Source organism: Garra rufa, chromosome 10, assembly GCF_049309525.1.
Source record: "Garra rufa chromosome 10, GarRuf1.0, whole genome shotgun sequence".
NCBI classification, from domain to species: domain Eukaryota; kingdom Metazoa; phylum Chordata; class Actinopteri; order Cypriniformes; family Cyprinidae; genus Garra; species Garra rufa.
In genome coordinates, this window is record NC_133370.1 from 28,224,796 (window position 1) to 28,237,849 (window position 13,054).

Here is a 13,054-nt window from a genome sequence, read left to right on the forward strand (position 1 = left end):
TTGTCCATCTAGGCAGGGGAGAGCAATCGAACATGATGCCGACGATCGAAGGATTTTTCTATCTCGGTAGGTTACTTCTTTTTAATATCAGCCAGCTAAAACATTTTCAAAGCTAAGCAGTTTGGCAAATATAATAAATAGTAATACAAAATGTATGTCAGGCCTATAATTAAATATGTTATATTTTAGTATTCACATTTCCTAAATAATTAATTTTATTATTATAATCAATGACTTGTTTTGACAAAGCAACAAAAACTCAACAACTAAATCTTTCAAAATGAATTTTTACTCACACGTAGGCCTACTTGCCTTAAAGGGTTAGTTCACTCAAAAATGAACGGGCTGATTGGGGGCCTGCCGACTGGAGACCTTTAATTAAAAAATATTCTTAAAGTGCCCCTATTATACCTTTTCAAATATGATATTTCATGTAGTGTGTCATGTAGCTGTATGTGAACATAAACTATCTGCAAAGTTGTGACACCGACAGTGCACTATAAATGAAGTTTTTATCTATCAAAAAAAAGAGTCGGCTCACATTCGCCTAAACGAGTCGTCAGCAATTCGAATCTTTTTCTGTAACGGCCACACGTCACGAGCTACACATTTGCGTAATGTCCGCCCACATTTTTATGTCGCGAACAACTTGCCCGCCCACAAACAGTAGGCCTACCATACCATTTTCACGTGGATTACATCATGTCAAGAAGGCATCCTGCTCTGTGAGAGTGAATTTGTTTTATATGCCCTTCCGAAAGATGAAACTACCAAGAATGAGTGGTTAACATTAATTTTTTTCAACACCTCAGCAGTCCAATTCCAATCTTGTGTTGTGTTCGCGTCATTTTACTGATGACTGATTTTCCAATCTTGGGGAGTAACGTTACAACGCGAGATTCACCAAACGCTTGGTTTTAAAAAATGGATCAGTGCCCAGTTTATTTGGACCGGCTTGCTCCTCTGAACTTCTACCTGTAAGTATGATTAATAATTGATGATTGTATTTTCTAGCGATCGTTCAAAATACGTCTTTGTGTACGTTATGGTGTGTAACAACCCCGCACATGTCTTGGTAACCGGCTAACTTGCGTTTCTGTAGTTCTGTTGTTCAGCTGTGAGTGCAATGTAGTCTAAAAATTGTGATTGATGCAGCTTGACTGTCTGTCTGCCTTATTAGTTTAAGTAATGATAATGATAAACGATGGCTTAACGCAGTGTTATGGATTGTACAGTGTTGAAGTTCACAATGTAGAGGTGTGCCCAGTTCGCTTACAAAAGCAAATTGCAAGCACTTTCCACATATGACACCCACTGAGAAACGTCCTGCTCCAGTCGTGCTTGCGAAACAGTTTCTTGTCGATGTGCCACTTCAACCATTTCATCGCCAGACTCCGGCTCGAATTGATAGGGTAAAATCGAGGCTATCTTTTCTATGCATTAACAGGTCTCCGCAGCTGTCATTCAGTTATGCCAATGGGTGTTTCGTTTTGCGCTGTAGCGGTAGACCAATCCAAAAGGACTGCACCATCTGACCAATCACAGCAGTGAGGGCTCACTGAAAGGAGGGGTTTAGAGAGACTGATTCTTCGAACTGCTTCAAACGAGTCGTTTACGAATCATTTAGAAACGGGGTAAAATTAAATCTAATTTTGGAGAAAACTAAAGTGTTTTTTGAACTTGCATACATGTAAACCTGTTTTAAGAGACTAATACAACAATATTAACTACCTTTAAAATGGCATAATAGGGGCACTTTAAACATTTCTTGTCTACATGAGCGGCACCATGATGGATTCTAAGTTGAATTTGCGTGCTTTCTGTTTCGGTCTACACAGAAATCCATGTTAAAACAGAGTAAAAACAGTTTGACAGAATTGAAACTTATTCAATAGAACTAAATATAAACATTTTCGCAGGTTTAATCGTCTCGGAAATTGTTCATTTGACTAGAAACACCAGAGACCGGGAGGCAGATTTCGGTACAACACCGGGAAATGTAAAGCACCATTTCAGTCGGGCGAGACTTGTGTGTTCAGAAAAAGGTGGATATTGTGGCCATAGAACTGCATCATTTTTTAAAACTATGCAAATGCTGCATTGCCACACCCCAATAAAATAATAAAAAAAAAAACCCTATGTGAGGTTGGTATCTAGCTAGTTGGAAAGACTGTAGTACAACTGTATGACATCTAGCTTAAGCGACACCTGCACCATTTTAATTATTATTTTTTTTTTTTTTACTATCTTTTATCTAAAGACTATCGAAGCCATTCTTTCCTTTGAGAAAACACAAAACCTCAAATTAAACACTGAGGACATTGTGAATGAATTTGCCCAAATAATGAAATAAAATTAAAATGTGAGTAGTGATTAGTTTTTGTTTTTTTTTCTCTCTTTTTGCACTTTGGGCCACTGTGCCAAGAGTGTGTTTGCATTAAGTAATTAAAACAAAAAGGTCTGTGGGAGGTAAACTGACTGATTTGCAGAAATAATAAAGCAGTCTTCACAAAGTTATATTGTTGGTTTCTAAAGTTTATGTTATAACTGTTATGCGATTTTCAAGCTGTTTTATTAACAATTTTCAAACACTGATTGATTGATTACGAGACATTAGTTTTTTTAACATGTCATCTGATATTCATTCATGTTTATTTCATGGTGTAACTAGTAGAAAAGAGAATACGATGACTGATTCACATGCCGCTTGAAATGAAGTGAATACAGTGATCTCACACAACATTAAAGAACGGAAAAACACATTTATTGTTTGTATTTTGTCATAAAATTGACAGAATTTAAAGGATACGATTTGTGTTATATTAAAAGTAACAAGAAGCTTATTGCAATTTTTGGGTGGGTGACGTGCTACAAATAATGAATAGAATTGAAAAAGTTAAATTTTTATATCATTGAATATAGGCTTATTATTGGCCTACACCCCAGTCCAGACACAGCAGTTCAGTCCGTGGAAGATTTACAGTGGTGTAAAAAAGTGTTAATAATTTTTTATTTTTTTGCATGTTTGTCACACTTTAATGTTTCAGATCATCAAACAAATTTAAATATTAATCAAAGATAACACAAGTAAACACAACAATGCAGTTTTTAAATGAAGGGGTTTTTTATGAAGGGGAAAAAAAATCCAAACCCACATGGTCCTGTGTGAAAAAGTGAACCTTCCCAGGAGTGCCGGGCCGACCAAAATTACCCCAAGAGCGCAGCGATGACTCATCCAAGAGGTCACAAAAGACCCCACAACAACATCTAAAGAACTGCAGGCCTCTCTTGCCTCAGTTAAGGTCAGTGTTCATGACTCCCCCATAAGAAAGAGACTGGGCAAAAATGGCCTGCATGGCAGAGTTCCAAGACGAAAACCACTGCTGAGCAAAAAGAACATAAAGGCTCTTCTCAGTTTTGCCAGAACCCATCTTGATGATCCCCAAGACTTTTGGGAAAATACTCTGTTGTCTGATGAGACAAAAGTTGAATTTTTTGGAAAGTTTGTGTCCCATTACATCTGAGGTAAAAGTAGCACATCATTTCAGAAAAAGAACATCATAACAACAGTAAAATGTGGTGGTGGTAGTGTGATGGTCTGGGGCTGTTTTGCTGCTTCTGGACCTGAAAGACTTGCTGTGATAAATGGAACCATGAATTCACCATGTCTACCAAAAAATCCTGAAGGACAATGTGCGGCCATCTGTTCGTGACCTCAAGCTGCAGCAGGACAATGATCCAAAACACACCAGCAAATCCACCTCTGAATGGCTGAAGAAAAACAAAATGAAGACTTTGGAGTGGCCTAGTCAAAGTCCTGACCTGAATCATATTGAGATGCTGTGGCATGACCTTAAAAAGGCGATTCATGCTCGAAAACCGTACAATGTGGCTGAATTACAACAATTCTGCCAAGATGAGTGGGCCAAAATTCCTGCACAGCGCTGTAACAGACTCACTGCAAGTTATCACAAATGCTTGATTGCAGTTGTTGCTGCTAAGGGTGGCCCAACCAGTTATTAAGTTTAGGGGGGAACACTTTTTCACACAGGGCCATGTGGGTTCGGATTTTGTTTTCCCTTCTTAATAAAAAAACTTCTTTATTCAAAAATCGCATGTTGTGTTTACTTGTGTTATCTTTGATTAATATTTAAATTTGTCTGATGATCTGAAACATTAAAGTGTGAAAAACATGCAAAAAAATAAAAAATCAGGAAGGGGGCAAACACTTTTTTTTACACCACTGTATTTGTTTTTGTATCCTGTCTACTATATTTTCAAATTTATGCAAACATGCACTGAAGCGCTAAGATGCTGCATCACATCTCGCTGGATTTGAATCATGAGTTTGAAAAGTTTAAATCAAGACAACACAAGAATGGGTCAGTTTCAGTTCTGAGTTTATTGCATTACTGCATATTGAATATCATTGAATGTATTTTGAAATCTTTGACCATTTATTTTCCTCATTACTTTAAATATGTATTTGGCTTCTATCTACTCATAAATATGGTTTATAGCAGGGGTTAACAGTGATTAACAACCATTAATAATGAAGGGTGGGGTCGGGTGGGGTTGCTATAAACCATTAACTTATTTGGTTAGAGAGAATAACCACCCTTCCCTCCTGTTGTCAATAACAGTGTCACACCCCCCGCCACACACCACACCAGTCATTTACAAATCTAACCAGCCCCCCCTGCACACCCACAGCCCACTGCAGCCTGTGTCCTCTGAACCTCTTCTTTCCAGATCGCTTTAAAGGCTCTTTATGACGTCATATTAAATCATACGGAAGGACGATTTTTTATACGTAATGTCTCCAATGTAATTAATTACATTTTTACTCACCGTCATATTAGGCCATAAATACCAACATTAATACAGCGAACACTTGCACACATGTTGTTATAGGTGGATCATATTTAGCTATAAGAATATATATGGTGGGTTCTCAGAAGAAATCTGTAATTGTTGAGCTGGTTTATGCTGGTCCTTTGTTGGTTTATGCTGGTCTTTGACCAGCAACATGACCAGCATAAACCAGCTAAAACCAGCATCCCATTATCAAAATCTATCTAACCAGCATATGCTGTTTTTTTAACAGGGCTGACAGGCGTCTGTAAGTTTTACATACATTCTAAATCATAAACATCTTAAAACATCTAATGGATGTTTATTTGACATCTGATAGGAAACGTCCTATAGACATATTGCAGATGAGCAAACATTTTAAAAAATGTCTTCCAGATGTAAATGCAGATGTCAAATAGACATCTCCGTGATGAATGTGTACTATCCAGGATGTTAAAACAGAAACTGTTTGTGGATAAACAGTGGGAGGCAACAGCTGTATAATTATGGTAAATGATAAGGTCACTCTTCAAGACCAATAATGACCGCAAGTGGCCTGTTTAAGATCCAAGGCTTTGATTTAGTACAAAATGTTTTGGCACATGGGCCCGGGGCTGACTTTCTTCGCATGCATCACAATACTCTTGTGAACACACGTCAAAGACTGACATTGAAGAGAAGAAATTGTTTAATAAAATCCTTGATTTTGTTTTCTTTGCGCACAAAAAGTATTTTCATAGCTTCATAAAATTACAGTTGAACCGCTAATCAGTCATATGGACTATTTTAAAGATAACCTTACTACTTTTCTGGACTTTGAGCATGTCACTTATGTTGCTGTCTATTCAGGGTCAGAAAGCTCTAGGATTTCATCAAAAATATCTTAATTTATGTTCTGAAGATGAACAAAGGTCTTACGGTTTGGATGACATGAGGGTATTTGTCACTGGTTTTGTGAAATCAATTTTATTGAGATGAGTTATTTCACAGACAAAAATAATAATAATAATTATAAAATAAAATAAAATAAAATAAAAATAAAAAGCTGGACACATTTTGAAATGTCCAAAAACATTCACTTAAGCACAGAACAGGCATACCACTGATGAATGAAATATTCTCAAAGTAAATGTAGCCTGAATTTCTTTATATATTACAAGTCATTTCTTAAATGAAAAACATTTCCTTTTAAATGAAAAGGCATGCTGGCCTTTGAAAAGACAAACATGAAATATGAAAATGGCATTTTGACAGCTGACTCATCTGAAACACTGTAACAAATACATTTCTGTGCTACACAAAAATACAACTTTGATTCACATACATGATCATTTAAGCAAAACACAATTGAGAAATAAATATGAATGGACTTTTATAAGTAAACATTTAACAGTAAAACCTTATTTACTGCAATAGGACTGGTTTGATACCTTATAAAAAGGTAACAAAGCCTTTAGTTTATGAAGTATAAATATAAAATCATACCTGAAACCACTGTACTCTCCAAGACGTTTGGCAAATTACATATTCTTCACACAGAGTGGTTATTAACTGTATTTACACTGATCGTGAATGGTTACAGACTATTTTAATATCCTTAAATATTCTAAGGAATATCCTTAAATTATTTACCATTTTTCTCATAGTAAATGAGATTCAATCTGTACAACTGCAAATGAACAATGCTCATTTGTCTTTAAAACATCAGTAAAAATACTGAGCTGCTCTGATCCCCATTAAGAAATACCTACAAGAGACTCCAGAAGATTGACTCCAGAGTCCTCAATTAGAGCGGGACTGGGACAGCGCGGGAACTGGAGCTGTGACATATAGTCCAGATGACTGTACACTTTAAAATGATTGCGGCTTGGACCGTACTCATGGAAAGTGTCAAAAAAGACCAGGTCAGAGTCTGAGGACAGACTGAGGTCCATGTAACAGTTCATAGTGTGATCCGGAGATGCAGAAGGCGTGTTAGGGATATCAAATGGATCATCTACACAATCCATGCTGGCCTGATTCGCATTTTCATCCAGATACTCCAATTGACCTTCGTTTGTGGATGTGTCACCAGACGCTTCTGTGGACAGATCATACTCTTTAATGTATGGACATCCCTCTCCATCAGAATCAGAAAAACTGAGTATGTGAGTGAGTCCTCCGTTGTCCACATCTAGTGTTGGTTGCTCCGAGGAAGGCCTGACATCCGTCTCAGAGTCCAGACTCAGAGATGAAGAGCAAGAGGTGTCAGTCATATCACTGCTCCAGCTGTTGTCTTCCTGCCTGCAGAGCTCTGAGCTCAGAAGGAACGAGGGAGAGTCATTTTTTCCTGGAAATGTAATGGCTGTGTTCCTCTCCGCTGATTGTTGTTCATTGGCGATTAGTCTGTTGTCATCGTGCAGGCTCTTTTCCAGCTCCAGCTTCATGTGTGTGTGGATGTAGTGGCTCCGTACACGACTAGAGTTGAACTCGATTCGGCCTGCGGGATTCCCACAGCATTCTTTTGAACATCCACAGGGAAAGTTGGAACGATCCATCTGTTGACAGATAAAGTTTATCAGAAGTACAATCAGTACAGCTGCACAGCTACTAGAGATCTCACAGTTACAACTGTTGCTGGACATAGGAAAAAAAATCATGAGATCTATCAATGAGATTAAAAGCAGTGTAAATAGAGTGTTTTCACGACGCTTCACCAAGTGGCAATACTGGCGTCACGGAACGTAAACAATGCCACTAAATCAAACAAAACTTGCTGCTCAAAATGGTCAATTATTGTCATGTTTTGGGCTGTTCTAATCGGTTGGACTGGGAAAAAACATTTGGAGTACTATAGACTGACAAAAGTTATAACAAATCAATAAGAAGAGTGCGAAAAAATGTCTGAGGAACAAAAGGCATTTGTGGTTGGCCAAACTGAACCAGGATTTCTAGGTTCAAAAATCTTGACAACATTCGTGTTAAGGTATGTTTTGAAGCATGCCAGCTGGTTTGAGTTGGTTTAAGCTGGTCCTTAGTTGGTTATGAGATGGTTTGAGCTGGTCCTGACCCAGAGCTAGTAACTCATCTTAGGACCAGCATATGACCAGCTTAAACCAGCTCATGACCAATTAAGGACCAGCTCAAACCAGCTGCCATGCTTCAAAACATACCTAACCAGCACATGCAGGGTTAAACTTTTTTCTTCTAAAAAAGGACTCAAGTAATCTTTCAAGTGTCTCCATAAAGTCTTAGATGTCATTCTAAAATCACATAATACACTACAGTTTAAAAGTTTGGGGCCAGGAAGATTTTTTTAAAGAAATTAATATGCTTATTTAACAAGGATGCATTAAATTGATCAAAAGTAATAGTGAAGACATTTATAATATTACATAAGATTTCCATTTCAAATAAACGTTGTCCCTTCATCAATGATTCAAAATGTATCATGGTTTCCACAAAAATATTAAGCAGCACTGTTTTCTACTTTGATAATAATAAATGCTGAGCAGCGAATCAGCATATTAGAATGATTTCTGAAGGATCATGTGACACTGAAGACTTGAGTAATGACTGCTGTAAATTCAACTTTGCCCTTACAGGAATAAATTACATTTGAAAATACACTGAAGTGAAAACAGTCACAATATGACTATTTTGCTTTATTTTTGGTGGAAAAAATACATCTTTGGTAAGCTTAAAATTTCAGCAAAAGTCTCCTAGGCAGTGCCTTTCTTTTGAGCAATAATATGTCAAAAATTAAAACAACTGCACCATCATTGATAAAAAAAAATATATAGAGAGTAGGGTTGCGACGATAAATCAATGCATCTCGTTTCATGGATCTATTCTGAGGTTTTCCGAATGCATCGCGACTGTCTCTGGAATCGATTCTGAGCTTAGTTTTTAAAAGCAGATGGCGCTCTAATCTAGTTTTTAACCGCACACTCAAATGCTCATGAAAAAGAGCGCTTGTGCCAGTGTTGCCAAGTATGCGTTTTACCATGGAATTGGACTACTTTCATACTGTTGCGGGTTGTTTTTCATGACCGCGGGTTGAGAGGAACCCCACCACAAAACGTGTATTTTACCCCCTGAAAAGTTGGGGACCCCCCCATGATACATGATTGGGCTACTTTTGGGGTAGTTTTGAGTAGCAATTGGGTGTTATGAAAACCTGGCAACCCTGGCTTGTGCATTAGACTAATGATTACTAAGATTAATGTAAACAGCCCACTGTGAACACCCTTGTAATATCCATCAACCTTTTCAAACTTTATGAATTATTTTTTTAGGTTCAAATGTGTAAGGAACAGGAAGCAAGCAGAGCACGGCTGTTTTTTAAAGCATGCCATGCAATCTGCGGTTAAAAACTAAGCTCAGAATGGATTTGAGAGAGAATCGTGATGCATTCGTAAACTCGATGCAGAAAAATTTCTCAATTTGCATTGCTTTGATTTATCGTCGCAACCCTAAGGTAAAAAACAATAGTTCATTTTTTTGCTTATTACCTGGCACTTGATGCCAGCTTGGCTGCAGGCACAGGTTTCCGGCTCACAGAATCCCTGGCAGTGACATCCACAGTCTTCCCTCCACCGCCGCAGCTCCTGCAGCTGCCTCTTCTCATCCCGGTCGATTCGCACCACCCCTGCTGCTCTCAATAACGCACGTCTCCGTTTGGAAGAGTAGGGTCGAAGGGATCCCATATCTTTCAGTTTTGCACCACTGAGATCGGTATCCTCATCTGGGACGTCGTTCACTGTCAACCTCGCTGCTTCCGTCGCTGTAAGAGTGCCACTGATGATCAGCTATAAAAAAAGAAGATACTGTAAGAAGACAAGCTTTAAAGGTCCACCGAAGTGCTTTGAAACAAGCAGTGTTATTCTATGTCAATGTCATTTAAAGTACACTAGCTTACAAACCTTAAGGCTAACATACTCAAAGCCAAAAAACTTATTTTGATTTCATGGGGACTTTAAACAAAGAAAATCATTTTTGAATATTGGAAAATAACCAACTCACCTTCTGTCTCAGTGCCTCCAGCCTCTCCTCTTGGTGTTGCTCATGCAGCCTCTCCATTCGCAAGCGCTGCTGCTCCTCCGCATGCTCCGTCAGGGTGAACTGCTGGCGGGCAGTGTGCCGTCTAACCATGCCCAGTGTGCAGCCACCATGACTGGGCACACTGCTAAAACCTTGACAGCGCTGAAAAAGGAACACTGTAACCAGGCCAAACCGAACACTGCCTTTGGATTGAGTAGCTTTCATCTTCTTCAGGATGGATGCAACTAAAAGTAAAAAAATAAGATGAAAATAAGATTAATTATTATCTCACTCCATTGGCTTCCAGTGGCCTCTTGAATCAAAATGTAAGGTTTTGATGTCCTGCCTCTTGCAGGACAGCAGATGTGATTTTGCATGACAATGTGGGACAGAGCAAAGTTTACTTCTATAAGCCTATGTAAATATTGATTTACATCAGTTGCAAAGTCCTTATGTTGTGACGCTGAATGATAACATGCTTTAAACCGTCAATAAGCTTCGTTAGTTGAGACCAATTGTTTGACTGCCACTCAATTTACACCTGTGATGAAATGCGATTCACCCCATAGGACCTATTCAGTTTAATAAATATAATGAACTAAATAAATAACATACTAGCAGGTAATATCACATTTTATACTTTTACATTACATTACATTATACATTTTAACTAGGTTATAGCATATTGCTTTATTAGACTATATACAGTTGAGGTCAAAAGTTTACATCCCCTTTCAGAATCAGCTAAATGTTAATTATTTTACAGAAATAAGACGGATCATACAAAATGCATGTTATTGTTTATTTAGTACTGACCTGAGTAAGATATTTCACATTAAAGATGTTTACTTATAGTCCACAAGAGAAAATAACTGCCCACTGTTCTTCAGAAAAATTCTTCAGGGCCCACAAATTCTTTGGTTTTCCAGCATTTGTGTATTTGAACCCTTTCCAACAATGACTGTATGATTTTGAGATTCATCTTTTCACACTGAGGACAACTGAGGGACTAATATGCAACTATTACAGAAGGTTCAAACGCTCACTGATGCTCCAGAAGGAAAAAAAAAAACGTGCATTAAGAGCTGGGGGGTGAAAACTTGTGAACAGAATGAAGATGTGTACATTTTTCTTGTTTTGCCTAAATATCTTTTTTTTTTCATTTAGTACTGCCCTTCAGAAGCTACAGAGGATAGTTACATGTTTCCTAGAAGACAAAATAAGTGAAATTTACCCTGATCTTCAAATTCAAAAAGTTTTCACCCCCCCCCTCCCCCCCCTCTCAATGCATTGTTTTTCCTTCTGAAGCATCAGTGAGCATTTGAACCTTCTGTAATAGTTGCATATGAGTCCCTCAGTTGTCCTCAGTGTGAAAAGATGGATCTCAAAGTCATACAGTCATTGTTGGAAAGGGTTCAAATACACAAAATGCTGGAAAACCAAAGAATTTGAGGAACCTAAAGGACTTTTCTAAAGTACAGTGGGCAGTTTAACTGTTCAGGACAAACAAGGAACAAAACTGGCAATTTCAGGACTGTCCTACTCCTAAAACATCTGCTAAATGCATAATATAAATGCAACTATTTTATGATGATTGTCATTGTAGTTGCCACTAGAGAGCAGATGAGTCAGATCTGTTAGCAAGTAGAGAGCCCTAATGAGACTTTAAGGAAATTACAACAGTGGTCTGGGCATTTGTCATATGCCGTACTAAAAGAAAAACAACTTTCTTTAAGAATGCAAAGTTTAGAAACATGTAGTGCCATCAAAATTTGTGTGTTGGCAGTTTAACTCTCTGAATGAGGATAATGGGCTGAATCGGACATCAGATGTATTTGCACAGTAGTAGCCTTTATAAATAAGCTTTTCAGATGCAGTTTTCACTGTGAATGAACAATGAAAAACACCCAGGCATGTCCAGGCACATAGACAGACAATATAATCTCATAGTACTACCTGCAAAGGTAAACACTTACACAACAGATATGCTCTGTCCTGGTCAGGACTGTGTATAACTGATTACAGCTTGATAATTGTTGTGCTTACATTGAGGTTTGGGGGTTTAAAATGACTCAGTGTGACTGTGCACAACAACTCCTGATAAACAATGTTACAACTGTCCGTTTCTCTTCTTATCTAGGGCTCTGCACAATAACACTGAGGTTAGATAACAAGACCCCTCCTTATGTGTTTTTAAAAACACTGGAGGTGACAAGTGTTGCATGCACGATTTGAAAAATGCAGTACTATCTATGCATGACTTACTTGGCATGTGATGGCTTGAAGAGAAAGAGCCAATAGGCCCAAAGTCCACGCTATCACTTTGGGGGCTGTCTTCATCAGAGTCCCATTCAGAGTGTGATGAGGGGGACGAGGAAGAGTAAACAGCATCCTCGTCTGGGAAGCCGTATTTCCTTTTTAAACCCCCACGCTGTAATGTGGCCATGGTGATCTGTCAAAATATACAGGAGAAATTAAAGCATAAGATTAGATAAGTAACATTAAATTAAAAAAAGGGAAATAAAAAAAAGAAATTAAAAAAAAAATCTACTTCATGTGCAGTTTTTTTAGAAATGTATTGTGTGTATTCATGTTGGTTTCATGAAAAAAATAATAACAATATTTAATAACAACAAGTAAGAAATGTTACCCTTTGATGACACTTTGACTTTACAAATCTTTAAAGAAATTAAGTTTAAAAATCTCTATTATTTTGAATAAAAGTTTTCAAAAATATATTTTACATATATTAAAATATTAAATAAATTAAATAAACTAAATTTTAAATACACTACCAGTCAAAAGTTTTTGAGCTTGAGTAAAAACAGTAAAAATTTCCAAAAAGAATTTATCTGCAATAAAAAGCTTTTGTAACATTATACACTATACCATTCAAAAGCTTGAATCAGTATCATTTTTTTTTTTAGAAGAAATTATAGAAATTAATACTTTTGTTTAGCAAGGAGACTTTTAAATTATTCAAGTGTTGATAAACAAATTTATAATGTTACAAAAGTTTATTATTCCAGATAAATGCTGTTCTTCTGAAATTTTGATTCATCAAAGAAACCTGGAAAAATTCTACTCTGTTGTTTTCAACATAATAATAATTAATGATGTTAAAAATGCAGCTTTTAAACCACAGGAAAAACAAATTTAAATATATATTTAAATAGAA

General features: G+C 37.2%; 1 protein-coding gene across 1 annotated transcript in view; it reads right to left on the reverse strand.

Moving 5' to 3' along the window:
- Window positions 1–5,846: 5,846 nt before the first annotated feature.
- Window positions 5,847–13,054, reverse strand: part of csrnp1a (cysteine-serine-rich nuclear protein 1a) — a 10,550-nt gene continuing 3,342 nt past the window's right edge. The window contains exons 2-5 of the mRNA XM_073849732.1: window positions 12,142–12,328; window positions 9,859–10,121; window positions 9,348–9,644; window positions 5,847–7,391 (exon numbers count right to left, since the gene is read on the reverse strand). Of these exons, the coding sequence (XP_073705833.1) occupies window positions 6,591–7,391; window positions 9,348–9,644; window positions 9,859–10,121; window positions 12,142–12,328 (1,548 nt within the window). The 3' untranslated portion in view covers window positions 5,847–6,590. The remainder of the gene's footprint in view (window positions 7,392–9,347; window positions 9,645–9,858; window positions 10,122–12,141; window positions 12,329–13,054) is intronic.